Here is a 25,771-nt window from a genome sequence, read left to right as displayed (position 1 = left end):
GCTGGGGTCCCAAGGGGCAGTTAGGGACAGGGGTCTCAGGAGGGGGCAAAAAGGGGACAAGGAGCAGTGGCATTTAGATAGGGGGTGGGGTCCTGGGAGAAGGGTATCAGGGGACAAGGACCAGTGGTGTTAGATAGGGGGTGGGGCTCCTGAGGTGCAGTTAGGGCAGGGGGTCCGTGGAGGGGGCAATCAGCGGCTGCGGGCCAGGATTCAAAGGGCTCTGGGCTGCCCTCCGCTGCGGGGGATTCAGAATCCCCCCGTGGGCAGCACAGTGAGGCTCCGCCAGCCGCATATGTTGTGCAGGACTGAGTTTCAGTCTCTCACTTTCAGTAATATGTAATAAATTTCCCCTCCCGCTCAGGTTTCCTTTCCTTCCATACTGTCCTTTTCTATTCATTACTGTTCTAGCCTCACTTTCCATCCCTGTTTATTTCCCTGTGTCTCTCCCCCCGTCACAGATCATCCCCCTCGGCTGCTCTCTTCTTTCCCTGATCTTATCCCTTCCCCTCGTGCTGATCCCGGGCTGGGTCCCAGCCCCCGGTGAGATCTAAGGACACAGATCTGTACAAAACACTCCAGGCTGCTGCTGCTTCTCCCCAACCCCCCAAACCCTGATTGATTAATGCTGTGTCCCTGCCAGGGGCGGCTCTAGGCACCAGCAAAACAAGCTGGTGCCTAGGGCGGCAAAATCTAGGGGGCGTCCCCTGCGGCCGAGGGGGGGGGGCAGTAGGCTGGCCCGGCGGACCTGCCGCAGTCATGTCTGCGGGAGGTCCATCGGAGCCCCGGGACGACTGGACCTGCCGCAGGCATGACTGCGGAGGGGGCGCTCGTCCCGCGGCTCGGCTGGACCTCCCGCAGGCATGACTGCGGCAGCTCAAGCGAGCCGCCGGACCCGCGAACCGGCGCAGCCGCGGGGTCCAGCCGAGCCACGCGGGACCAGCGGTCCTCTGCAGTCATGCCCGCGGGAGGTCCGCTGCTCCCGCGGCTCCGGGGCGCCTCCCGCGCATGACTGCTTGGGGCGGCCAAAAACGTAGAGCCGCCCCTGGTCCCTGCCATCCCCACCTCCGCCTGTCCCCTGCCCGGCTGTTAGTGCTGCCCCCTGCCCAGCCCCCCTCTGCCCCTCAGGGCCCCTCCTGTAGCCCCAGGGGTTCTTCCCCCTCCCCCCCCCATCCCTGGGGCTGCAGAGAGGGAGGGGGAGGTGCTTCCAGGGGCCATAGAGATGAGGAGCCAGAGGCTGGGTAGACAGGAGTCCTCCAAGATCATAGAGACTGGGGACCATGAGGCTAGAGAAGATGATTTCCGGTTCCTGCCTCTGTTGCGTGTCTCAGGGACACAGTCTGAACCGGGATCCCCACCCCACCCAGAGCCAGGGTCGAATTCTCTCCCCAGGGACGGAGCCCAGCGGGAAAGTGGAGATCGGGGCCTCGTCACCAGCATCGATAAATGTCACCTGCCCCCGGTCACAGTCCAGACAAACCCGGATCCTCCTGGGGGCCTGGCTCAGGGGCAGGGGGGTCGCAGGGGAGGTGAGAGCCTGGAACTGACCCCACCACCCACATCGCCCCACAGCCAAGATCCCTCCCTCAGGGCTGAGGCTGATCCATCCCTTCCTCCCCACAGACTCTCTGGCCACCCCCACAGCCCAGAGTAGCCCAGCCCCCACCTCCACCTCCCAGCAATGTCTCCCCAAGGTGAATCCCTCACAGCCCAGCACACAGAGCTCAGTGCTAAATCTCTCAGGGTTGTTGGGCAGATCCTGCCGTTTGTCTCCTCTTCTCACACTTTTCCGATCCTCAGACAGGACGAGGTTGGGATGAGCTGTGTCTGGATCCAGAGTCACATTCACTGGAGAGAGAATCAGAGCGTTAGGGGCAGAGCTCAGCCCTGGGGGAGTCTGGGGCCATTTCTCACGCTCCCCAGCAGCCACATTCAGGCTGGGACAGTCCCAGATCCCAGGGAACTGCCTCTGTCCTGGACACCTGAGGGTATGTTTAGACTACCCGCTGTATCGGCGGGTAGTGATTGATTGAGACTCGCTATATCGATCCCCGAAAGTGCTCCTGTTGACTCAGGAACTCCACCAGCACGAATAGCGGAAGCGCAGTCGACAAGGGGAGCCGCGGACGTCGATCCCACGCCATGAGGACGAGAGGTAAATCGATCTAAGATACTTTGACTTCAGTTACGCTATTCACGTAGCTGAAGTTGCATATCTTCGATCGACCCCCGCCCACAGTGTAGACCAGCCCTGAGACTGAGCAGAGATGTCACTGCAGCTCCTCAGTCTTTGTAACAGGTTCCACTTCATTAGTTTCTCATTTATCACAGAGGCTTCAGCTGCCACATCTCGCTGCTGGTGTTGCCCCATTCCCAGCAGCACAGACACAGCCAGGAAGGCGTCAGAAGCTTTTATTGAGGGAGCAGAAGTGGCAGGTACCAGCTTTATACCCCAGAGGGAAGCTCCCTCCCCTTATGCAGCCTCCAATCCCAGGCCAGGGAACAGAGAGGAAGGTGCAGCAATGGGGAACAGCCACTTAAGACCAGAGAGTAGGAGGTGGCACTGGGTGGGGTAGCACCATCTCCAGCCTAGAGCGAAAGGAGGAGCTGCCAGTCTCACAGGAAGAGCATCTCCCCAATCCAGGAAGCAGGGAGCGGCTCCAGTGGGACAGCCCAGCCCTGCCCAGAGGAAAGGCAGGATGTTAGAGACCCCGTGCACCGGGGTGAGGCTGAGGGATGTGGCAGGGAGCTCTGTTCGCGTGTGACTCAGTTAAGAGTGTTTCTGTTCATCAGAATGAGCATGAACTCAGCACTAAGGGTGGTGTCAGGACTGTTTGTGTGTCCCCGCCCGCTCCGTGGCCCTGACTGAGGCCCTGCCCCCTGGCCAGGCTGGGAGACTTGCCTGCTATGGAGAGCCCCTGACACTCCACCTGCCCTGGACATGGGTCCATGGGCCTTTGGCAGCAGTCCCCAGCCCATGTCCCCACTCCCCGGGGTGCACCACCCTGGGCAGGTGGAGGATCCAGGGCTTCCCAGTGCAGTCCCTGGATGGCAGCCTGGTTCTGGCTTCTGGCCTGGCCAGGGCCTCAGAGAAAGAGGAGCAGGGGTGGGGGCCATTGAGAGAGGCCAGCACCAGGGAGAGATTGGTGCGGTGGGCAGGGGCTGCACTACACAGAGAGGAGCTGATCAGCTGCCCTGCCCTAAGACAGACACTGCCTGCGATGCTCCACGCCTGCCCAAGGCTCGCAGTGTGTGTGGGGGGGCAACGTGGCCTTCTTCCCCCAAACTATGCCCATGCTGAAAAGTGTTCTGGTCATCCCACCTTTAAAAGTGTATGTGTGTTGTTGGGGGGAGACATGGGCCCCTGGAACTCCTTACTGTTTAATGTGTTATTTTTAGGGCTGTGTGTGTCATGGTCGCTGTCAGTTTGGTTGGTAACTTCAGCTACAATCTCATGAAGACGTTTTCTCTGGAATTGTCTCATAATTTAAAGGCAATCTTCACCCGCAAACTCACCCTTTCTGTGTGCTCCAAATGATTCCCCCTCTCCAATTGAAAGAAAAATGATTTTTCTCTTCAGTTCAGACAGCAGAGTGTCTTGGGGGAGAAAGGAGAAGAGAGGTGAGATTTCAGACTTTCATATTTATAACAGCATCCCCACTCTGAAACTGTTTTATAATTATGACAGAGGCACAGAAACACACCCATTTATTTAATATAAAAAGATCTGAAACCGTCTCTTTCCTCTCTGATTTGTACATCTCCCAGCAATGGAACCAGCATCCTTGCAGCCTCACAACCATCCTAGGACCCACAATCTGTAAGAGATTTACTTTTTCCTCATCATCCCCTCCCATCCCTCAGACTCCAGTTGTTCGTATCATTCACTTGCTGCCTTTTGTCATAACCTAGGCCCAGATCATACAAAGACTTTGTCATAAAAGTAAAAGCAACAAAGAATCCTGTGGCACCTTATAGACTAACAGACGTTCTGCAGCATGAGCTTTCGTGGGTGAATACCCACTTCTTCAGATGCAAGATTCACCCACGAAAGCTCATGCTGCAGAACGTCTGTTAGTCTATAAGGTGCCACAGGATTCTTTGTTGCTTTTACAGATCCAGACTAACACGGCTACCCCTCTGATACTTGTCATAAAAGTAACTTTACCCACTTGGGTCCCTTTGACACTAACGGGATCTTGAGAGTTTGTGAAATCCTGGCTCTAATTGTGAGCTGTTGGGTCTGTTTACTCAGCGTCTCTACAGAGAGCAGCACAATGGGGCCTCGTCCTCCATAGGCAGAAATGGAAATAATAATAAAACCATTTTATAAATGTGGAAATTGAGGCAGGGGAAGGTTGGCTCAATGGGTCCGATTCCCCCCTGTACTGACAAAAAGAGAGAGGGGAGGGGCCATTTGTGACTCTGCTGTTCAGTGGCTGCAGGGGCTGGTGCAGACCTTGGCACAGGCTGAGGAAGTTCTGAAGCCAGCCAGAGCTACATCCCTATGACAATGGTCCCCGTGTGTCTTGCCCAGCGTTCAGAGTGTCAGAGGCCCAGCTTTACACTGCCCACCTCCCTCTGTCCCTCGTCCAGCCCCCTCCCTCTTCCACCCACCCTCACCACCCCCACCCCATTCCCAGCCCTCTCAGGAACCCGCCTTGTGCCTGTAGCTGCTGGGGAGGAGGCACAAGAGTCGCCTGTGCTGGAGGGATCCCTGACCATGGGGGAGGGGCTTTCTCCTTCCCTGCAGCCCATTAGGCCCAGACTAGCTGCAAATGGGACCCGAGCCCAGTGATGGGCTGGATCCGCCTTTGAGAAATGTGCCCCATGGCTGGTGATGGGGCAGTAGACGGGGAGGGCTCTGAGCTATAGAGAGTTCTTTGCCGCATGACTGGCTGTTGGGTCTTGCCAAAATGCTCGGTATCCAACTGACCATCATATCTGGGGTGGGGAAGGAATTTCTCCCCAAGTCAGATTGATGAGAGCCTGGGTGTTTTTTTTCTGCCTTCCTCTGCAGCGTGGGGCATTGGTCAGTTGCAGATTTAAACTAGTGTCAATGGTGTATTCTCTGTGACTTGTGTATCTATTGGGTTTCTGTCCGCCCAATGCTAAAGGATCCCCCCCACAGCCTAAGGGGAGGATCTACAGGACCTCAGAAACCCACTAATTTCGGGGGACAACTAATAAAAGAACAGGGACGGGAGTGCGGTCAGAGGGTCAAAAGGAGGGAGCCTGACGGGGACACCGAGCAGAGAACCCCGGACAGAGCCCACTGCTCCTCGAAGGCGTCAAGGGAGCCAGTGGACGCCGCCCAGAGGAACTCCGCCCGGATACGTGAATGGACAGAGGATTGGAACCAAGCCCCACCGTCTCCACTGGCCAACCTCCTCTGGGCAGTTACCCAGCTCCTGGGATAAAAAGGTGAAAAGCAGCTGAGGTCGGCTGACTGGGGAGGCAGCCACAGCTGGGGCCACACCCAATTAGGCCACAGCTGCTCCTGGAAGCACAGGGTACCTCAGACAGAGCAGTGCTGGGAGCTCTGGCCTGGCAAGTTCCCAGGCTGAGGCCTTGCTAAGGGCCAGGGATGGTACTAGGGCTGCAGGGAGGCACTGAGGCAAGGTGGGTATAAAGGGTTGGGGTTCCCCTGGGAGAGGAGACCCAGAGTGTGGGGGTACTGCTGTGGGCAGAACCTCAAAGTAAGAGGCACCGGGGTCCTGGAGGGACAAGGGGGCCTGAGGCAGGAGAGACACTGGCCAGCAGGGGGTGCTGAAGAGCTAAATCCCAGGATGATCAGCAGGAGGTGCCGCACCGATGAGTGCTCAACCTGTTACACTTGAAGTCTTTAAATCATGTTTTGAGGACTTCAGTAACTCAGTCAGAGATTAGGGGTCAATTGCAGGAGTGGGTGGGCGAGATTCTGTGGCCTGCAGTGTGCAGGAGGTCAGACTGGATGAGCATGATGGTCACTTCTGGCCTTAAAGTCTTTGAGACATTTCTTACTTTACAGTAATTGTAATGGCAAGGCTTTTGGTAGAAATAAAGGTTTGAATTAATCCATCTGATTGTCTTGTACCCCAAGCATCTAGCATTCTCACCCAACATTAAATAGATGCATCATCTAAATGTGAACCAATTGACCAGCACCAGTTCCTTCCCACAGTCTCAACAGCTCATCCCATTTTCCATTCCTAGATCCATTTTAGGTACCTTTGAACTTTCCCAGAGCCTCCGATAGCCCAGTAGTTTTCTTGGAGAAACCACTGACTTGCTCTTCCAGTTCAGGCTGCTCTGGCTGCTGGAACTTCCCCTTCTCACACCTGGAGAGAAACAATTTCACGTGATTATATTTTACTGTGTGACTCATTATAAGTTCTGGCTAGTGAGTCGCTGCTCTAATGGGCCTGGAGTTAGAATTTCTCAACTTCTCCCAGCCTCAGAACAGGTGCAACACAACCCAGGGCCATGAAATGTTCCCCTCAAAGAACCATTAATATTCTTCAACTCTGGTCTGGAGAGACCAGCTCTGGGGACAAAAGGGGAATTGAGTCTCCATGGCCAATTCGCTCCTTGGCCTCCATGCTCTGAGGGACAGGAGGTTCCCAGGTGAAGTGCTGTAGAAATCTGCCCTCTAGGTATTAGACTGAGACACCCAACTTCCAACTCTCCAGCTCATTCCACACAGGTCTCCAAACAGTCCTCAGGCTGCTGGCCTGGGCTGAAGGTGACCAGTGCCCCAGCAGTGACAGGCCTATAGTCCATCCCCACAATCCTGAGGCAGCCAGTCCCCCAGCGATGTGACATCTCGAGGAAATAATGGAGGTCAGTCCTTCCCACTGACTGGAGAATTCCAGAGTCTTCTGTGCAAGTGTGAGGACCTCAGGATGAAGTTGTTCAGAGAGATTTATATCCAACATGTGACCTTCCCCACACATTTTGCTGTACAGCCCGGGGGAGATGCAGTGCTGACATCACCACCAAGCTCTTTCCCAGCATTGTGAAGTGTGAGGGGGAGTGAGAGAGCCACGTACCTGCTCAAGGTCCTTCTGACATCCTAGAGGAGAGAGAGAAAAAAGATTCTCAATCCCCTCTGACACACACAGGGGATGCCAGGGAAGGGATTTAGGAAATATGGGGGAGGAAGGCCCTGCCCTGGCCACTATGCTCCAGTGCTAATGTTTTTCACTCAGTCTCACCTGTAGGAATTCACTCACTGGCTTCTGACACTTCCCCTCCACCTCACAGATCAGCTCACCGAGATAGGAAATCTGCTTGGAGAGTTTACTGACATTTTCATCCCGGATCCTCACAATCTCGTCATCCAGCTTTACCAGCTGGGTCAGCAGGAGGTGCTCTTGTTCATCCAGGACCTTCCGGAGTTGCTGAAATTCAATCACAATCTTCTGCTTCTCGATTTGTGTTTGTTGCTGTATGAAAATAGGGAAAGGGCTGGTCAGGGACATGGATGGAGCCTGGGGTCCTTTTATGGAGTGGCGAGTGTGCAACAGGGAAAATTTCTTTGAAAATTTCTAACAACTGACTATACCCTGTGTGCATTGGTGCTGACACTGTGGGTGCTCTGGGACTGGAGCACCCACCAGGAGCCAAGTTCCCCCTCTGCCCCCTTCACCCTCACTGACCAGCTCCTCCCACTCCCTCCCAGGGCTTCCCACCTCCCCTGAAACAGCTGTTTTGTGGTGCTTGGGATGCTCCAGGGGCAGGGGAAAGAGCAGGAATGTGGCAAGGTGGGGCTGGGGCAAGGACTTGTGGGAAGGGATAGAAGGTAGACAGGGCGATGGCGGGGCAGGGGCAGGAAGAGGCTGGGCAGGCAGGGGCAGAGTCTTGGGAGCAAGGCCTGTTGGATTAAAAATAAGAATAAATACACTTATGTTGTGGAAAAAGTAATGATTCCAGAACAAACCCCGGATTTGGCCTGACCATTAGCAAGAAATATGTCTCTCAGTTTGTCCTCATTAAAACAGGCCGGCCAGTTTGCAAGGTCTGTGCTAATTGTAGAAAAACATTCAGAGACCAAGAGTTTGTCCTAAAAGTGATAAGATAACAACATGTTACAAATGTTTTTTCTAAACTCAGGAACAAGATTTGTTTTTCCTCCACTCTTACATTCCTATCTTGCTTGTTTTCTTTTCATGTGTGACAAGTGGCATGGTGTGGCAGGGCAGAGGTATAAACCCCTTGGATGCCCTGCCAAAGGGGTGGCTCCCCCCTGGCTTCCCAGCAGAGCAGCTGGGTGTGGGAGCCCAGACATAGGCACTGACTCCGTGGGTGCTCTAGGGCTGGAGCACCCATGGAAAAATATTAGTGGGTGCTCAGCACCCACCAGCAGCTCCCTGAGTGTCTGGGCATGGGCACCCACTGGCACCGGAGAAAGTTGGTGCCCATGAGCCCAGACACTCAGCAAGAAGCTCAGCTGCAGGCCCTAAGGAGGGCAGGCTCAGGGAAATCAGCTGAGTCAAGTGGAACCAGCTGGGCTGGTGACTGGGAGGAGATAAGCTCAAAGAAAGGCTTAAACAGGAGGTTAGCCAGGGGAGAGGAGAGGGGGACTGTAGCTCTGTCTCTACTGGCTGCAGGAAGCCTCAAGGGCGAGAAGACCCAGGGAAGGGTCAGTGTGGGGATCGGTGCTTGACGAATTGGGATTGCACTATGCACTGTAAATAAAGAGAGACGGGTGAAACACCTGAAAGAGGTGTTGGGACCCTTTTCTTTGACCAGCCTAAGCACAGAGCACAGGGATGAGAGGGAGGGAACCTGTGCAGACCCTGTGACACATGGATAGATTCATTGGAGTCTGTCATGCCCCAACGATTTGAGAATAGTTATGTTAAGTGAAATAGGGTGTGATTGTAAATGTATGTTTGAATGAGTAATAAAAGGTTGATGTGCCAGCCTAATAAATAACTACCCAGGAAAACTTGGCCTAAGAATGCGCAGGATGGAGATAACTGGATGACCCCGTAGGGCAAACCGGAATCCACCCCCAACTACCCCAAGGACAGAGGGGCCGAAAAACTGAAGAACAAGATAACAACAAGCCATCACTGCTGTGCCATCTGCATGACGGACTATCATTTCAAACGTGAGAACAGTGATTGATTATCACTTCAGACATAAGAGCAGCATGACAAAGCAAACCTTATAGATTTGAATGAGGATGAACTCCTATAAAGACAGACTCTGAAGACTGAGAACTTGGAGTCTGGTTCTGCAACCACCCTCCAGGAGCATCGGATGCGCATAATCTGACAAGACTTGGCTCCATCCTTGTGTCCAGGCCACCTGGCTAGTGGCTTGGCACAAGCAACTCTAAGGCTGGTAACTATGATAACAACCTTGCAGAACCTGTGTGTGTATGAATGAATGTGTGAATGAATGTGAAATTGAATGGAATGTTATAGCTATAACTGGCTGCTTACTATGATTCTTTTTGTATTCACAATAAACATGGCATTTTGCCGTATCCCCTTTAATAAAATCCTTCTAGTTTTTATTTCACGAAGTCTGTGCCTATGCCTGTGTGTACTAGACTGAGGACTCTCACACCTTCCCTTTTGGCCCCTGTATCCCTCTGAAAGGGATGTTTCCATGTTGTTATGGTCAGCATATTGTTATTCATGGTCTCTGTGAATTCAGACCCAGAGAAGCAGGAGGCAGGACTCAGCACTACACTGACAGAGACACCAGGGTAGTTAAAAGAAACAAACATTTAAAAAATGCACAAAAGGACCAGACACAGCAGACTGCACTTCACAGGGACATTCAGTTCACTTGGGGCATTTCTCTGAAAGCCACAAGGGCTAGATATTAACTCATCAACTGAAATGGAAGCTTAGGGCTTGTCTACACACGAATCTAACCCAGCAATCCATGATCATGGAGAAACACATACAAGTCCATGTTCACCAAGGCCACACAGGAGTCTGCCTCCAAATGGACCTCCCACTGCCAGTCCCTGCCAATTAATAACAGGCACCTACCAGATACTCCCAGCATTTTCTCTCTCCAGTTATTTTAAATCCCAGCAGCTTTTCTCGCTCTTTCTTCAGAGTCTTCAAATCGGCCTGGATTTTTTCCTGAAGAAACAGAAAGGATTTGAGAGGTTTCATTTAGATGGGTGAGAGGGGTGTGGAGCTGGGTGTTTTTCTACCCAAAACCCAAGATGATTGTTGGTGAATTGCTTTGTGACAGCAGGACCACCGAGGAGATGAAACCTTATTAATGCAGACTGGGAGTGTGTCATATTCAGACTTGTTACAAAATCAGGTTCACGTATTTTAGTACTTAGAGTGAGATCTCAATTACAACCAAGCTTTATTGGTATTTATGAATTGATTACTGGTACAGAGCATAACAGGGCACTGGAGTCACATGAGGGTGAATCAATAAACCTGTGTTTGAGAAGGTTTAATGAACAAAATGATACAATTCCCAGAAGCCACCAGGTCCCTGGAGGTGGCTTTGTCCAGTGAAAAAGGGACAGGAGGAAATTGAGGATGCAGGAGGACATCTTCGAGGGTGGGGGCAGGAATGGAGGGTGGCACTTCCATGCAGAATGATGCTTGTGGGGACATGCTAACAATGGCAGTGGTGGGGCCCACGCAGGCCGACTGATACAGTTGGGGGAGGGCCCATGCAGGCAAGCGTGGGTATATCCGATGTTCTGGGGATGCCTCAGTGGCCACCCTAATTAGACATGATGCAGATTTGTATAAAGGACGGGTTGGGGTTTGCCCCAGTGCTGTCCTAACCCCTTTCCGTGGCAATGCCCCCTGGGCAGATACCCCACAGTCCCATTGCCTGGTAAAGATCCCGGAAGCAGTGCATTCTGGGAGATTACAAAAGGCTGCCTGGTGGGACTAATGGAACCACTCTGGCTGGTCCTTGCCCACGTACACAACAGAACAGGTCAGACTGGCACCAGTCAGCTCCAGCCTGGGGTTAGTTTTGCTACAACCCAGTGTAATCCCAGTGGTACTTGGCATGGACCTGAGCTGTCTGGAGCCCTGTTGTGTGCGGACGGAAGGTGCTCGGGGTCCCATGCAGCGTTTAGCCCAGTGATCTCCTCTAGTGCAGGCCGGCAGCATCTGAGTTTAACCCCTCGTGGAGCAGCACAGAAGTTCACAATCCCAGTGAGAAACGTCATCGCCCTGCAGGGCCTGGGACCTTTATCAAGGCGTCTTTTCCTCCTAATGGCCACACTTCATCACTGCTCAGTGCTGCGGCGGGTGGGCAGGGGGAGGCAGCGTAGCCTAGTGGATAGAACACTGCACTTCCACTTGGAAAAGTGGGGGTTATACCCAGCTCTGCCACTGACCCACTAGGTGACCTTGGACAAGTCACTTCCCCTCCCACCCTTTGTCTGTCTTGTCCAGTTAGACTGTAAATGGCTCAGGGTTTTGTGCAGGGCCCCCCACAATTGAGGTCAGATCTCATCTGGGGGCTGCTGGGATGCAAACAACAATATTAAACACTATGACCCAATCAGTAATAACAGACACAGCTTGTAACTCCCGCTCTGCGAGCTGAAAGCAGCACTCTCACACAGACTGGCCTGCAGCTCTTGTGAATCCAGCACCACCTAGAATCAAACCTCACTGATCATTTAACAGCTTCGGGGCTGTAGGAAGGTCCCATAGTTCACTGGTGGGAGCTGGGTTTGGAAAGGATTCAGCTGCTCAGAGAAAAAACTCCCCCCCCATCAGACAAATTTAAAATCTTCCTCTGTTGCTTTCCGTGCAAGGCTGGAGTATCGTTTATGTGTATAGCCGCTTTCACGCAATGTAGGCTACACACAGCTGAACGATGCAGTTACACACCTGTGTCAGGCAGGGCCGCCAACAGGGGAGGCAAAAGGGGCTGCTGCCCTGGGGTTCGGTGATTTCAAAGGGCCCGGGGCTCCTGGCAGCCGCTGCTGCTCCTGCAACAACAGTGGTGGCCAGAGCCCCAGGCCCTTTAAATCGCTGCTGGAGCCCGGGTGATGTGGCCTGGGCAGTGCTGAAGGGCTGTCTGGGGTAGGCTAGCCCCAACCCTGCCCCTTCTCCCTGAGGCCCTGCCCCTTCTGGAGGCCTGGAGCTGCCCCTCCCCCACCCCATCTTGCCCAGAGGCCTGGCAAGTCTGTCAGCAGCCCTGGTGTCAGGCAACTTGTGATGCCATTAACCTGTAATTAAAATCCAAAGTTATTACCCATGAGAGTGAACAGCCATGGGCGCCGACTTATATGGGGCTCTGGGGCTTTAGCCCCAGGAATATTCCCAAGCAGGGGCTCTGCCCCACCAATGTTTTCTCCCCTGCTTGGAGCGCACCCCCCGCCGCCGCCACGGCTGGAGTTTCCCCCTCCCCGCCCGGCAGGGGCGGCTCTAGGCACCAGCAAAACAAGCTGGTGCCTAGAGCTGGGGCCCCAGCTCATCCTGCCGCTGCGAGCCGAGGAGCGGCCCATCCCCTGCAGCCGGGGCAGGGCCGCGCTACCGGCTCCGCTTGGGGGAGAGGGGGGGCCCCTTACCGGTAGCGCGGCCCCGCCTGGCTGCAGAGGACGGGCCGCTCCTCCTCCGCTTGTTCGCGCCCGGGTCCTACACAGCGCAGCAGCAGCAGCTTGGCTGGGGGGGGGGGGGGGCTAAGCTCCGCCCCGCTCAGAGCCGCGTGGTCAGGGGGCGGGGCGGGGAGCTCCGGGCCGAGCGGCTCCTCCCCGGACCACGCGGCTCGGAGCGGCGAAGAGCTCAGCCCCCTCCGGAGCCACGCGGCTGCAGCGCTGTACAGGGCCGCTTCTCGAGGCGCGCAGTGAGCGGGGGGTGAGCAGCCGGGGCCGGGGGGTTGGCTAAGGGGCAGGGAGTCCCGGGGACACTCAGGGGGCACAGGTTCTGTGGGGGGAGGGGCGGTCAGGGGCCAGGGAAGGGGGGTTGGATTGGGGGGGTCTCAGGGAGGTGGTTGTCAGGCACCCCCCGACCCCATTACCCCCCAGGCCCAGCCCTGACCCCCAGCTCCAAGCTCAGCCCCACTGAGATGGGCACCCCCCCAAACCCATCCTCCCCACCCAGCCCTGTCCCCCAGCTCCAAGCCCAGCCCCTCTGAGATGGGCACCCCCCCAAACCCATCCTCCCCTCCCAGCCCTGTCCCCCAGCTCCAAGCCCAGCCCCTCTGAGATGGGCACCCCCCCAAACCCATCCTCCCCACCCAGCCCTGTCCCCCAGCTCCAAGCCAAGCCACTCTGAGGTGGGCACCCCCAAACCCATCCTCCCCTCCCAGCCCTGACCCCAGCTCCAAGCCCAGCCCCTCTGAGGTGGGCACCCCCAAACCCATCCTCCTCCCAGCCCTGACCCCCAGCTCCAAGCCCAGCCCCTCTGAGGTGGGCACCCCCAAACCCATCCTCCCACCCAGCCCTGTCCCCAGCTCCAAGCCCAGCCCCTCTGAGGTGGGCACCCCCAAACCCATCCTCCCCACCCAGCCCTGTCCCCCAGCTCCAAGCCCAGCCCCTCTGAGGTGGGCACCCCCCCAAACCCATCCTCCCCTCCCAGCCCTGTCCCCCAGCTCCAAGCCCAGCCCCACTGAGATGGGCACCCCCCCCAAACCCATCCTCCCCACCCAGCCCTGACCCCCAGCTCCAAGCCCAGCCCCTTGGACCTGGGCACACCTGGCCCCATCCCCTCACAGCCCTGATCCCCAGCTCTGAGCCCAGCCCATCTGATCCGGACAACCCCCTGTCCCCATTCCCCACAGCCCTGACCCCAGCTCTGAGCCCAGCCCCTCTGATCTGGACACCCCTGTACCCATTCCCCACAGCCCTGACCCCAGCTCCGAGCCCAGCCCCTCTGATCCAGACACCCCCTGTACCCATTCCCCACAGCCCTGACGCCCAGCTCTTAGCCCAGCCCCTCTGAGGTGGGCACCCCCCTGACCCCCTTCCCCCCACAGCCCTGACCTCCCGCTCTGAGCCCATCTGCTCTGAGGTGGGCACTCCCCGACACCATCTCCCTCACCCCAGACCCCCAGCTCCGAGCCCCGCCCCCGTTGAGCCGGGCACCCCCGACCCCATCCCCACCCCAGACCCCAGCTCTGAGGCGAGCCCCTCTGAGCCAGACAACCTCCGACCCCATCTCCCCACAGTCCTGAGCCCAGCCCCTGTGAGCCAGGCACCCCCCAGAGCCCAGCTCCCCACCCAGCCCTGGGCAACAGCAGCACCACCTCCAGGCAGTGACAGCCCATTGGCACCAACCATCACCCAGCAACAGTCCATTATGTAATTGCAAATGTAGACAGACCAGTAAAGCATTTAATGTTTTTAAATAATGTATTTGGTGTATTTTCAAATTACTACAAATTAATTTTCACTAGTTATTTTTACATTTCCAAATACATGTTACTATAGTATTGCAACTTTTTTTATGGAAGGGCCCCCAAAATTGCTTTGCCCCAGGCCCCTGAATCCTCTGGGCGGCCCTACCCAGTGTGTGTGAGGAGCTGGGAGGGACGGAAATGGGGTCCCCTGGAGCCGAGCCGGGCTGCGATGGCGGCGAGGGGCTCCTGGAGTGTGTGAGGAGGTGGCGGCCGGCTGGGTTCGTCGGTGCTGAGCAGGTAGCCCGCAGCCGGAGATCCTTGCCTTCCCTCCTGCCGGGGCTGGGCCAGGGCACCGTGAGGCTGAAGAGCAGCAGGTCAGGGGCTCTCCAGGTCCTCGGCTGCCAGCATGTCGGGGTGAGGCGGTGAGCGCGAACTGATCCACCTTGGCCACCAGCAGTGCTGCGAAGCCCAGGGAGGGCCGTGTTCTTTGCGCCACCCGTGGCAGCGCCGCCACCTGGAAGTACTCCGCTCCACGCCGCCCAGCAGCTCCACCGCATGGGGACAGAGTCACATCTGGGCAAGGGTTTGGCTGCAGTGTGCTGGTAGCGGATCCGACATGTGGGGTGGAGCCCAGTGCGGGGGCCACAGGTGGTGTGCGGGGGCTCATGTCTGGGGGCGGGGGAGGGCAGCCAAAAAATGTTTTGCTTGGGGCGGCAAAAAACCTAGAGCCGGCCCTGCCGCCCGGCCCCAGAGCTTCCCTGCGTGAACACAGACCAGACAGCGTGTCTCTCTCCCTTGCCTCTGCTGCCGGCTGCTGCCTAAGGCAATGCAAGCTGCTGTTGCTTGCTGGAGCACCGGCCGGGGAGGAGCGGAGTGGAGGGGGCTGTGCCATGTTTGGCAGCCCTCCCCTCCCCCTACCTGGAGGAGAGGCAAAGGGGACTTCCGGCCAGGACTCGGAGACTGACCTCACTCACCTGAGCAGCTGCTGGGGCTTCCGTGAGTGTTTGACGCTATGATTCCCCCCAGCCCCAGCCCCCACTCCTGCCCAACGCTGGGGAAGGGGCCGCCCCATGCCATCCCCTCCCACCGTCCCCCAGTGAAGCTACGGTGAGGGGCAGCAGGCTGCAGCCTGCAGCAGGGGTCCGGGAGGCAGGACGCCCTATATGACGGCAGTGCCCCTCCCCTCCAGCACCCACCCACCACAGGGCAGATCGGGGAGGGGATTCATATACCTACCTGAGCAGCTGGGGCTTGGGTGAATTTTATGACACCCTGCTCCCCTGCCCCATCGCCATCACCGTGCAGACCCACTTCTGCCCCATGCTGGGCAAGGGCAGCCCCATCCACAGTGAAGTTATGGTGAGGGGCAGTAACATGGAAGGCCACCTGTGATGGCAACCCCCACCCCCTAGTACCCATCATAGAGGAGGTGAGTGAGCTTTCTGGACCTGAGAGGGGGCCTAGGAGCATGTGCAGTGACTGTGGTGCAGAGTGAGTGTGCTGTGGGGGGTAGGGGGGCAGAGGAGGGGTCCCTCCCCTGGAGCTTGCTGCTGCCAGTGGTGGTGATGGGGAGTCCTCTCTGGCCCTAGCCCTGGGGCAGCCTGTCTGCACCCCAAGTTCCTCATCCTCAGCCCTGGCTCACCCCAAAGCCTGCACCCCCAGCACCGAGCACGCTCCTGCACTGTGAACCCCTCATCCCCAGCCCCACCCCAGAACCCTCACCTGAGGGGAAAAACGTGCAACTTAAATTTGGTGGTCAGTTTGGAGTATCATTGTATTTAGCACAATATTTGATTATTTTACACCCTTCAAAGTATGTAACTGGTCATATACAGGTGTTTTCTCTGAGTACTGTCTGTGTGCCTCAGTTTCCCCAATGCATTTCTTAAGGCTCTAGATGGTGGATTAAGGGGGTGTGATTGTTGTAAAGCCCTAGAGGGCCAGTGTGATGCCGTCTGCACAGAGAATGGCCGACACCCTGTCTCCAGGCAACTGATGGCCTGGGCCACCCCCCTGCAAGGTGCCAACTGAAGGTGTTGGAGAACAAAGAGATCAGGTGGTCTCCTAATGCCTGGAAAAGAGACAAAGGCCAGAGGAGGGAGTGTCAGTGCCTGTGCGGACTTCCGGGAAGTGCATGGTGTGGAAGGGGATGCTGGGATGCTTTGGAACTACTCCATGCAAAGCCAGTCAGGACTCTGGGGGAGCCTCCTCTCTGAGCATACTGTCTCCAGGGCAAGAAGCTTACACCTTCCTGGGTCTGACCTCGGAGCATTCAGCATGCCCTTCCACACCGTGCACTTTCCGCAGCGAGTGTGCCCAGGCAGGTCCTGGGGCAACCAGAGGTCCCTGCACCCCAACTCCGCAGTCAGACGTGACTCTCAGCCAGACAGTAAAACAGAAGGTTTATTAGATGACAGGAACACAGTCTAAAACAGAGCTTGTAGGTACAGAAAACAGGACCCCTCAGTCAGGTCCATCTTGGGGGGTGGGGAGCCCAGACCCAAGTTCTGGGCCTCTCCCGATTTCCCCAGCCAGCTCCAAACTGACACTCCCTCATCTGACCTTTGTGTCTCTTCCGGACAAGGAGGCCACCTGATCTCTTTGTCCCCAACACCATCAGTTGGCACTTTGCAGGGGAAACTGAGGCACCCACACAGTATTCAGAGAAAACATTAAGAACATTCCCACTTTGTCACAACAGGTGCAACAAAATTTAATACTGTATATTAAAGCAGGCAAGTGCTGCTTCTGACTTTCCACTTTTAATTGACCCTTGTAATCTTGTAGTGCTGACGCATTGTAGCTTCATTTTATATCAGCTTACAGGGTGAGAGCGGGGGGGGGGGACACCACCATTTTGGGCCCCACCAAAAATTATACGAACCTGCCGCCTATGTGAACAGCAACTCTGTATCTCGTGCTCCCGGACAGCTTGCTTGATGGGAACCACCGTGTGAGCTCTGTGAGCCCAGGACAGACGAGAAACCCGACAAATTGAACTTAGATCCTCTTCACACAGAACAGTTTCAGAGCCTCTTCCCGGCGTTCCCCACACGCCTCTTCCCTCCTGCCCCCTGTGCAGCCTCTACACTCAGCTGTTTCTATGGGGGCAGGACCCCAGCCCCTGAGCACCCCCAATCTCCCACTCACCCGCTAAGTGGGGAGAATGTGGCCCCAGCCCCCCATGGCCCCAGAGCACAGGGATGGTGCGTGGCCCCCGCCTGCCCCAGCCTAAAGCCCAGGCAGCCCCAGGAGGTGGCGGAAGCAGGGGAGGTGCCTGTGGGCGGAGTGTGGGTGGGGCTACACCTGGCAGTTTGCCTTGCCCTGCCTCTGGTTCCCGCCGCCCATGCTTTCAGGGGTGTGGAGAGCGCAGCTCATGCCTTCCATGCCTGGCCTGGCAGCACCATGGACACATCTTGCTTCAGTCCTGTGTGTGAGGAAAGTGCCTCACATGGAGCTCTAGTGCCCATGTCTCCCTAATGACAGGCTGGGTGCCGGCCATCAGTGGCCAAGGCTCCCTGCACCTGCCCAGAGGAAGGAGCCTGCAGGGCAGAGATTTAGGAGGATCCAGAGATCAGGGAGAAAATCTGGAAAATTAGGAGATTCTGTGGCTCAGAGACTGAGTCTGAAAAGGAAAGAATTGAATTAACCCGGATCCACGTGTGTCCTACCTTGTATTTCTGGGCAGCCTCTTCCATGAGAAGCACCGTGTGAGATCTATGCTCCGAGGATCTCCAACAACCCACACACACGGCTTCCCCGTCCTCTTCACAGAACAGATCCAGGGCTTTGCCGTGTCTCTCACACAGAGTCTCATTTCCTGGTTTGAAATCCATTTGTTTGATTTTTTCCACTATATTTGCTAGCTGATAGTTTTTTCGGAGAGCCCCTTTCTGGATTCGGGCTCTGCAGCTGGGGCAGCACAAGGGGTCAGAGTCCTGCTCTTCCCGTGTCTCACAGAACTGAGTGATGCAGCCTCGGCAGAAGTTGTGCCCGCACTGTATGGTGACTGGGTCCGTCAGATATTCCAGGCAGATGGGACATTTCGTTTCCTCTTGGATTTCTCATACAGGAGTCCCTGAAGCCATGGGTGCTGGGATCTCTGGGCTTCTGTTCTCTCTGCTTCTGCTCCGGATCATAAATTGTTATGTAGATAGTGGAAAAATACAAATGAATAAATAACTAAAATGTTAGTTTTTATTCCATTCCATTTGTTTTATGAAAGACATTCTTTTCAGTTGATTCATTAAAAAACAGATTTGTAAAAATGAAACGAAAATAATTTTGTTCAAAAGTAGTGATGAAAAATAATTTCCATGGGTTAACCATGCCCGCAGATTTGCTCATGAAAATGACGCTTTTCACATGGCAGAGAACAATTTGTCTCAGAATATGTTACACTGCCTCTCTCACAGGCATGTCATCAGACCTTCCCCAAACACAGAACCATAAATCACCCGTGCTATCCTCTATTCCAGGGGTCAGCAACCTTTCAGAAGTGCTGTGCCGAGTCTTCATTTATTCACTCTAATTTAAGGTTTCGCGTGCCAGTAATACATTTTAACATTTTTAGGTCTCTCTATAAGTCTATAATATATAACTAAACTATTGTTGTATGTAAAGTAAACAAGGTTTTTTAAATGTTTAAGAAGCTTCATTTAAAATTAAATTAAAATGCAGAGCCCCCCAGACTGGTGGCCAGGACTCTGGCAGTGTAAGTGCCACTGAAAATCAGCTTGAAAATCACGTGCCACACACTACCTACCCCTGTTCTACTCCATAGCTCTGCAGCCACAAAAAATACAAGGCAACGTGAACTTGCCCATGGGATAACAATGTTACCCTGGATACACACAATCAGTTCAGTACCAAAGTCCCCATTTAAGATGCTTAAGTCTCAGTTTCAGAAACACTTCAATGCCAAATATTCCCAATGAATCCTAAAGGTGCCTAAACTCACTCAGTGCAGTGGTGCCAGATCCAGGAGGGTCCAGGGGGGCCATGGTCTCTTCACTTTTTAATATGGGCCTAGTAGCCTTGGGAAGGCACAAAGCAGAAGAGGCAGGGGCTGCGATTCTCAGTGGAGTAGCTGATCACGCCCTCTTCCCCCAAGGTCGTGTCCCCTGGCCAGGCTGGAAGCCAGAGCCGGGCTGTGGTAAGAGCTGCCCAGGGAGCCTGGGCTGCTGTGGGAAGCTCCATATCCTCCACCTGCCCCAAGGTGCAGGGACAAAGGTCAAGGGCTGCTCTCAGGCATCTTGGAATCTGCCCAGGGCAGTGGAGTTGTAAGTATCAGGCCTTTTTCTGTAGCCTTATTGTAAGGCCTAAAGCTTAAGATCTTTGTCTGCAGCCAGATTAGAAGAGCAGCAGCCCTTAGCTGAGAAGCAGGAAGTCACATCCTCACATTCCATCTAAATGACATTCAAACAATATAATATCAGGCTGTTAAGAAGGAGGCCCTGTCCTAATGGCCCCCACTGTCACCAGATAAGGAAACAGATCTTAAGATGGTTAAAGACAACTTAGTTTGATAAGTAATTTCTTGTCAAACAGAATGCTGTCAGTAGTTGTAGTTGTGAAATCCTCATTTCTTTATTGTTTTGTCTTTATGGTCCCCACTTCCCTATTGTTTGTCTGGAGGGTCTTTGTCTGGTTGTTTGATAGTTTTTGTTGTATAATTAATTTTGCTAGCTGTAAATCAGTTAAGGTGGTGGGGTATGATTGGTTAGAGAATTTTGTTACACTATGTTAGGATTGGTTAGGAAAATGTTACTAAAATGATTGGTTAAGGTAGAGCTAAGCAGGACTCAGGTTTCACTCTATAAACTGGGGTCCAAAAGGAAGTTCTTTGGGGAGCCAACTCCAGGACACGGCCCCAAAGATCAGAGCTGCCAGACCTCAACACCCTGCCAATGACACTGTGCAGAAACTGGAGTCCCCCAGATGGACCTGATCCTGACTGGCCACCAAGAAAAGTTCATCTGTCTTAGTGGGAGTGGGGAGCATTGTATGCTTAGTGTGTGTATTCTGTTCTGGTGATTGTTAATAAATAGAGGTTATGTAGGATATTACTCTGTAAGGCTCTTTCACTGGTAAAAGACCCCACACACCTGCAGAGTGTAAGGTTACGCCTGAGCCCTAGGAACAAGTGGGTGCCCTAGAGTGTGTGAGTAACAGAGAATTTTGTGAGGGTAACAGAGTGTCTGGGGCTCCCCACAGAAGCCCAGACTCCCGAGGTGGCTCTTACCACTGCTGAGCTCTGGTTTCCGGCCTGGGCAGCACCTCGGTGGCGGGAAGAGGAGCAGGGGATGGAACCAGGGTTCAGGTGCCAGTGGCGCCCCCACTTCTGCACAGACTCCAGCACTTCTGACAGAGTGCCTCTGTTGTTGTAAAAAAAGTTCCCTCAGCAGCTATGGTTTCAGCTCTGGGCACCTGCTCTGCTGTCTCCCTCCTGGCATCCAGGCTAAGCCCCAGAGTGATTCATAAACTCCGGAAAGACGGGCATTCGGCTGCCTAGGTCATGCGTGGGGTCATGGGCAGCTCATGACCCTGTGGCTGGGGGAGGCGAGACCCCAGTCCCACCCCTTCTGGCCAAAGTGCCACCACTTCCGGGAGCCTGGAGCCTCCCCCCACCCCAGCTGCCAACACCCATCCCAGGCTGGCTAGTGCCCGCAGCACCACCCTCACCATACGCTGGGGCAGGCGGAAGTGCTGCGGCCCCCACCCTAAGGCCCTGGAGCCCAGCGGCTCTGCCGAAGCGGGGCCCTGGGAGGTGGAGTGTGGGTGGGGCCATGCCTGGCCATTTGGGGAAACTCAGCCTCCCCCAGCCTCCCCTACCCAGTGCCAATGGGTGGGGCCCCATCTGGTAGCCTCCTGTGAGTATGCCTAAAGGATCAGGCCTTGCAGGCAAGTTCACACAAAACACCTGGGGGCAGGGGGAAGATAAGAGAGGGAGAGAGGAGGAGCCTCCCTCATAACTTTTATCCCAGAACTTCGGGCACTCCCCTGAGATGTGGGACCCCTCTGCTTCAAGTCCCCCCCAACTTCAACATGCTGCCTACACAGCTGTTTTAGAGCACTAATGCAAGTGCCAGTTTGTCGACCCAGGCGGGAGGCTCAGAGCCATGGACTGTGTAGACGTACCCCAGGGGCTTCTCTCTCCTCGTTCTTTTTTTTTTTTAAATAGGAGTTTAGGCACCTAATTTGGGCTTTGAAGTTCATAGTGATTTTCTCATACCTAACACTTATACACAGTGCCCCAGACCAGAGCCCCCTGCTGCACCCCAAACCCCTCATAGAATCGTAGGACTGGAAGGGACCTCACAAGGTCATCAAGGCCAGTCCCCTGCACTCATGGCAGGACTAGGTATTATCTAGACCAGTGGTTCCCTACCAGGGGTCCGGGGCCCCCTAGGGGGCCTTCAAGCAGGTTTCGGGGGGGCCTTCAAGCAGGGCCAGCATTAGACACGCTGGAGCCCAGGGCGGAAAGCTGAAGCCCCACTGCATGGGGCAATGTGGCTTCATGAGGGTCCCTGTGGCATGGGGCCCCAGGCAACTGCCCTACTTGCTACCCGCTAACACCGACTCCAGCTTTTATATGCAGAAAACCAGTTATTGTGGCACAAGTGAGCCACGGAGTTTTTATACCATGTCGGGGGAGCCTCAGAAAGAAAAAGGTTGAGAACCTCTGATCTAGACCATCCCTGACAGGTATTTGTCTAACCTGCTCTTAAAAATTTCCAGTGAAGGCGATTTGACAACTTTCCTAGGCAATATATTCCAGTGCTCAGCCACCCTGACAGTTAGGAAGTTTTTCCTAATGTTCAACCTAAACCTCTCTTGCTGCAATTTAAGCCCATTGGCTTCTTGTCCTATCCTCAGAGGTTAATGAGAACAATTTACCTCCCTCCTCCTTGTAACAACCTTTTAGGGACTTGAAAACTGTGATCATGTCCCCACTCGGTCTTCTCTTTTCCAGACTAAACAATCTTCCCTCATTGGCCATGTTTTTTAGACCTTTAATCATTTTTGTTGCTCTTCTCTGGACTTTTTCCAATTTGTCCTCATCTTTCCTGAAATGTGGCACCCAGAACTGGACACAATACTCCAGCTGAGGCTGAATCAGTGTGGAGCAGAGTGGAAGAACTACTTCTCATGATGTTTGCTTTTTTTGCAACAGTGTTACACTGTTGATTCATATTTAGCTTGTGATCCACTATGACCCCCAGATCCCTTTCCACAGTTCTCCTCCCTAAGCCGTCATTTCCAGCCCCAGAGCCTGCAACTCCTCCCACCCTGCTCTCCAATCCCCTCGGCCACAGCCTGGAGGTCCCTCCTACATCCCAAACCTCTCAGCTCTGGCCCCACCCCAGAGTCCTCCTGCCCCAGCCTGGAGCCCCCTCCTGCACCCTGAATCCCTTGTTTCTGGTTCTACCCTAGAGCCTGCATCCCCAACCAGAGCCCTTACCCCTCCTGAGCACTGTGAGAGGGGCAGGGCCAGTGCAAGGATGTTTTGCACCCTAGGCGAGACTTCCACCTAGCACCCTCCCCTGTTCCCGAGCCCCTGTCCTGAGGCACCCCACCCCCCGCCTTGAGGGCCCACCCTATGGCAGCTCCCCACCCCCCACCGAGGCACCACCCCCCACCCCAGCTCACCCCTGTTCCGTGCACGAGCACGGGTACCCCGAGCACACCGTCGCTGCTTCACTTCTCCTGCCTCCCACGCTTGCGGCACCAATCAGCTTAGGTGCCGCAAGCCTGGGAGGCGGGAGAAGTGAAGCAGCGATGGCGTGCTCAGGGAGGAGGGGGAGCAGGGCTGAGCTGCGGCAGGGAGTTCCCCTGAGTGCCGCCCCTCCCTCCTTACTTGCTGCAGGCAGCCCTTCCCGCACTCCCCTGCACCAGCTCCGTGACTAAATGCCGGCGGCGACCGAGTCAGCCAAAGATCCGGCCGCTGTGGTCGCTGCCGAAGAAAATCCTGCCCCCCAAATGCTAGTGTCCTAGGTGACCGCCTAGGTCGCCTAAATGGTTGCACCAGCCCTGGAGAAGGGGTTTGGGGTGCAAGCTCTGGGTGGGAGTTTGGGTGCAGTAGGGTGCAGGCTATGGAAGGAGTTTGGGTGAGGGGTGCAGGCTCTGACCTCCCCCCCCCAATTTAACCCCGGCTCCCACCCCCCACCCCCGATTTTTCCCCTCCAGCTCCTCTTCTGCTGCTACCTACAGTTGCTTGATCTCCCCTGGTCAGTACATTTCTGCCCCCTGCTCAGATCGTGACACTGCTCTGCTGCAGGAGGTGCCAACTTTCTAAATTCCCAAGGGGTGCTCGACCCCTGCTCTGTCCCAGGCCCTGACCCCACTCCCTCCCTTCCCCAAAGGCCTCACTCCCAACCCGCTTCTTCCTTCCCCCACTCCACCCTGCCTCTTCCCGCCCCACTGAAATCCAGAAAACCTCTGCCTGGGGGCCTTTAACTCTACAGGCACCTAAACTCACTCAACGCCGAGTTCATTTCTATGGTAAAATTCCCTAAGGTTCCTAAATTTCTGTTTCTGGGTCTGGGCACTGCTGCCTCACTAGGTGTCCAGACACCTGCCTCACATGTAAACCCCAGAAGGATCCTCCAAGCAGAAGACAGGCAGCAGAAAACCTGTGGGGCCCAACCCTGTAGAATCCTGCTTTGGCTGAAGCCACACTTTCAGGTGAGAGACGATTCTGTGTGAAAAATGTCAACACGCTGTAATTATGGAGGTCTTTAGCTGCAGAGGAATAGAGATCTCTAATAGAGACTGTTCATGTTTTAAAGAAAACTATTTGGACTATTCAATAAGGAAATATAATTTCCTCAATTCTCCTGTTTCATTTTCATTAAGCTAGAACAGAAATTATGTTGCTCAGAGGAAACAAATTGTCTCTCACATGGGGGAGCACGTTACTCGCTGTTATTCTGGTCTTACTCACAGAGATCTGAGCATTGATAACGTCCCTGTGCAGATGTATTGGTGAGTAACAATGGCACCTACCAGCAGTTCCTGCATTTTCCTTCTCCCCACTCTAGTTAAACACCATATTCTCATCTCCCTCTTTCTTCAAACTCCCCAAACAGCTCCACATTTGATTCTAAGAGGAGAAAAGTTGCTCTGTGTTTTGGGGATTTTACATCAGGAACAAAATTGATCAAGATACTATGGGCCTAGAGAGTCACAGGAACAGCCCTGCAACCCACAAAGCTGAGTGAGGGGCCTAGACTCCCTATACAACATCCCTCTGGTCAGCATCTCCCATTGGCTGGCTTAGGCAGCTCCCTGCCTGGCACGCTGGCTTCTGTGTCACCCATTCTAAGGCACTTACATCTCCCCAACACTCAGGCTTTGTGGCTCACGGTGTGGTTCCAGTGACTTTCCAGGCAGCTCCAATTTAGACCTAGTGACATTCAGCTTTGTAATACCTGAGCCCCTTCATGGATCCCGCTCTTTGTCTCCAACTCAGAAGGAGAGAACAAAATCTCCCAGCATGCAGCAGGCTCATGAGGCCAGGGGCCCTGCCTGCTTTTCCTGAGCCCAGATGGCCCCCAGGACTCCCAAGGGAAGGGTGAGCTAGTGAGAGGCACTGCAGTTAGGTTGGTCATTTTGTGCTACATGATCTGAACTCTCTTGTGCTTTATCTGGTTAACTGGGGCTGGGGAGACAGATTTCCTGCTTTCGTAATTATAAAGTATCCCCACTCTGAACTGACTTAACACACACAGAGCTGAGCTTTTAATAATAATAAATAAATAATAATAATAAAAGAACAAAGCAGCACTGGGCCAACCCTAGGTACCGCTGGGGAGCCGGGGGGCGCACAGGGGCTGCCGCTTGCATGCATCTGTTGCAGGAGCCCCACAGAGAACAGACCCAGCCCAGCCAGGACTCTGGCACCAGCCCAGCTGGGGGCATTTTCACCCTCATCCCACATCACTGTCCTGTGCTTCTGACCCCCCCCCCCCAAGCATTGCCCTGCAGCCTGTGCCTGGGATGCACTTGGGCACACAGCTGGATGCCAGGGGGTGTGTGAAAAACATCACCGGATTCAGGGTAACCATAGGTGGGTTTTTTAATAACTTCAGCAAAAAAAAATTTTCAAGTCACCCCTGCCAGGACCCGTCCGAAAATGTTTGAATTAGGCCGGGCCCTTCCTAAAGCCGGCCCTGACTGTAACTGCCAGGCGAGCAGGGCAAAGGCAGGTAAATCAACGCTGCAGCTACTGCTATTCCCCCTCCCCCCAAACCACAACCCACCTGCAGGGAGCCAGCGGCAGACACGGGCTGGTGGTGAGTGCAGGAGGGGACGGGGGGGGGCAGTCGGCAGCCCCCAAACGAGCCAAACGAGCAAGTCAAGGCCCCCGCACCCGAGCCAGGCGCCCGCAGCAGCCACGTGGCGCCGCAGGAGGAGCGAGGAACGGGGCCAGCAGCAGCGGAAGATCCCAAAAGCGAAACGAAAAATCGCGCAGGCGCAGTAACGC

General features: G+C 54.9%; 2 protein-coding genes across 2 annotated transcripts in view; both read right to left on the bottom strand.

Moving 5' to 3' along the window:
* Positions 1 to 1,684: 1,684 nt before the first annotated feature.
* On the bottom strand, positions 1,685 to 25,703 carry LOC120392852 (E3 ubiquitin-protein ligase TRIM7-like; the record flags this gene model as incomplete). The annotated part of the gene is made up of 8 exons (XM_039517531.1): positions 25,548 to 25,703; positions 17,955 to 18,408; positions 9,993 to 10,088; positions 7,194 to 7,424; positions 7,029 to 7,051; positions 6,208 to 6,317; positions 3,514 to 3,594; positions 1,685 to 1,845 (listed from the first exon to the last, which is right to left on the bottom strand). Coding segments are annotated over exons 2-8 (867 nt in total), but the record flags the coding sequence as incomplete, so codon positions are not given.
* LOC120392866 (tripartite motif-containing protein 15-like) overlaps positions 21,174 to 25,771 on the bottom strand; it is a 29,803-nt gene continuing 25,205 nt past the window's right edge. Inside the window, exon 8 of the mRNA XM_039517542.1 lies at positions 21,174 to 21,205. Coding sequence (XP_039373476.1) covers positions 21,174 to 21,205 — 32 coding nt within the window. The remainder of the gene's footprint in view (positions 21,206 to 25,771) is intronic.

The sequence above is a fragment of the Mauremys reevesii genome, unplaced genomic scaffold, assembly GCF_016161935.1.
Source record: "Mauremys reevesii isolate NIE-2019 unplaced genomic scaffold, ASM1616193v1 Contig12, whole genome shotgun sequence".
NCBI classification, from domain to species: domain Eukaryota; kingdom Metazoa; phylum Chordata; order Testudines; family Geoemydidae; genus Mauremys; species Mauremys reevesii.
This window is presented reverse-complemented; position numbering and strand designations above follow the sequence as displayed.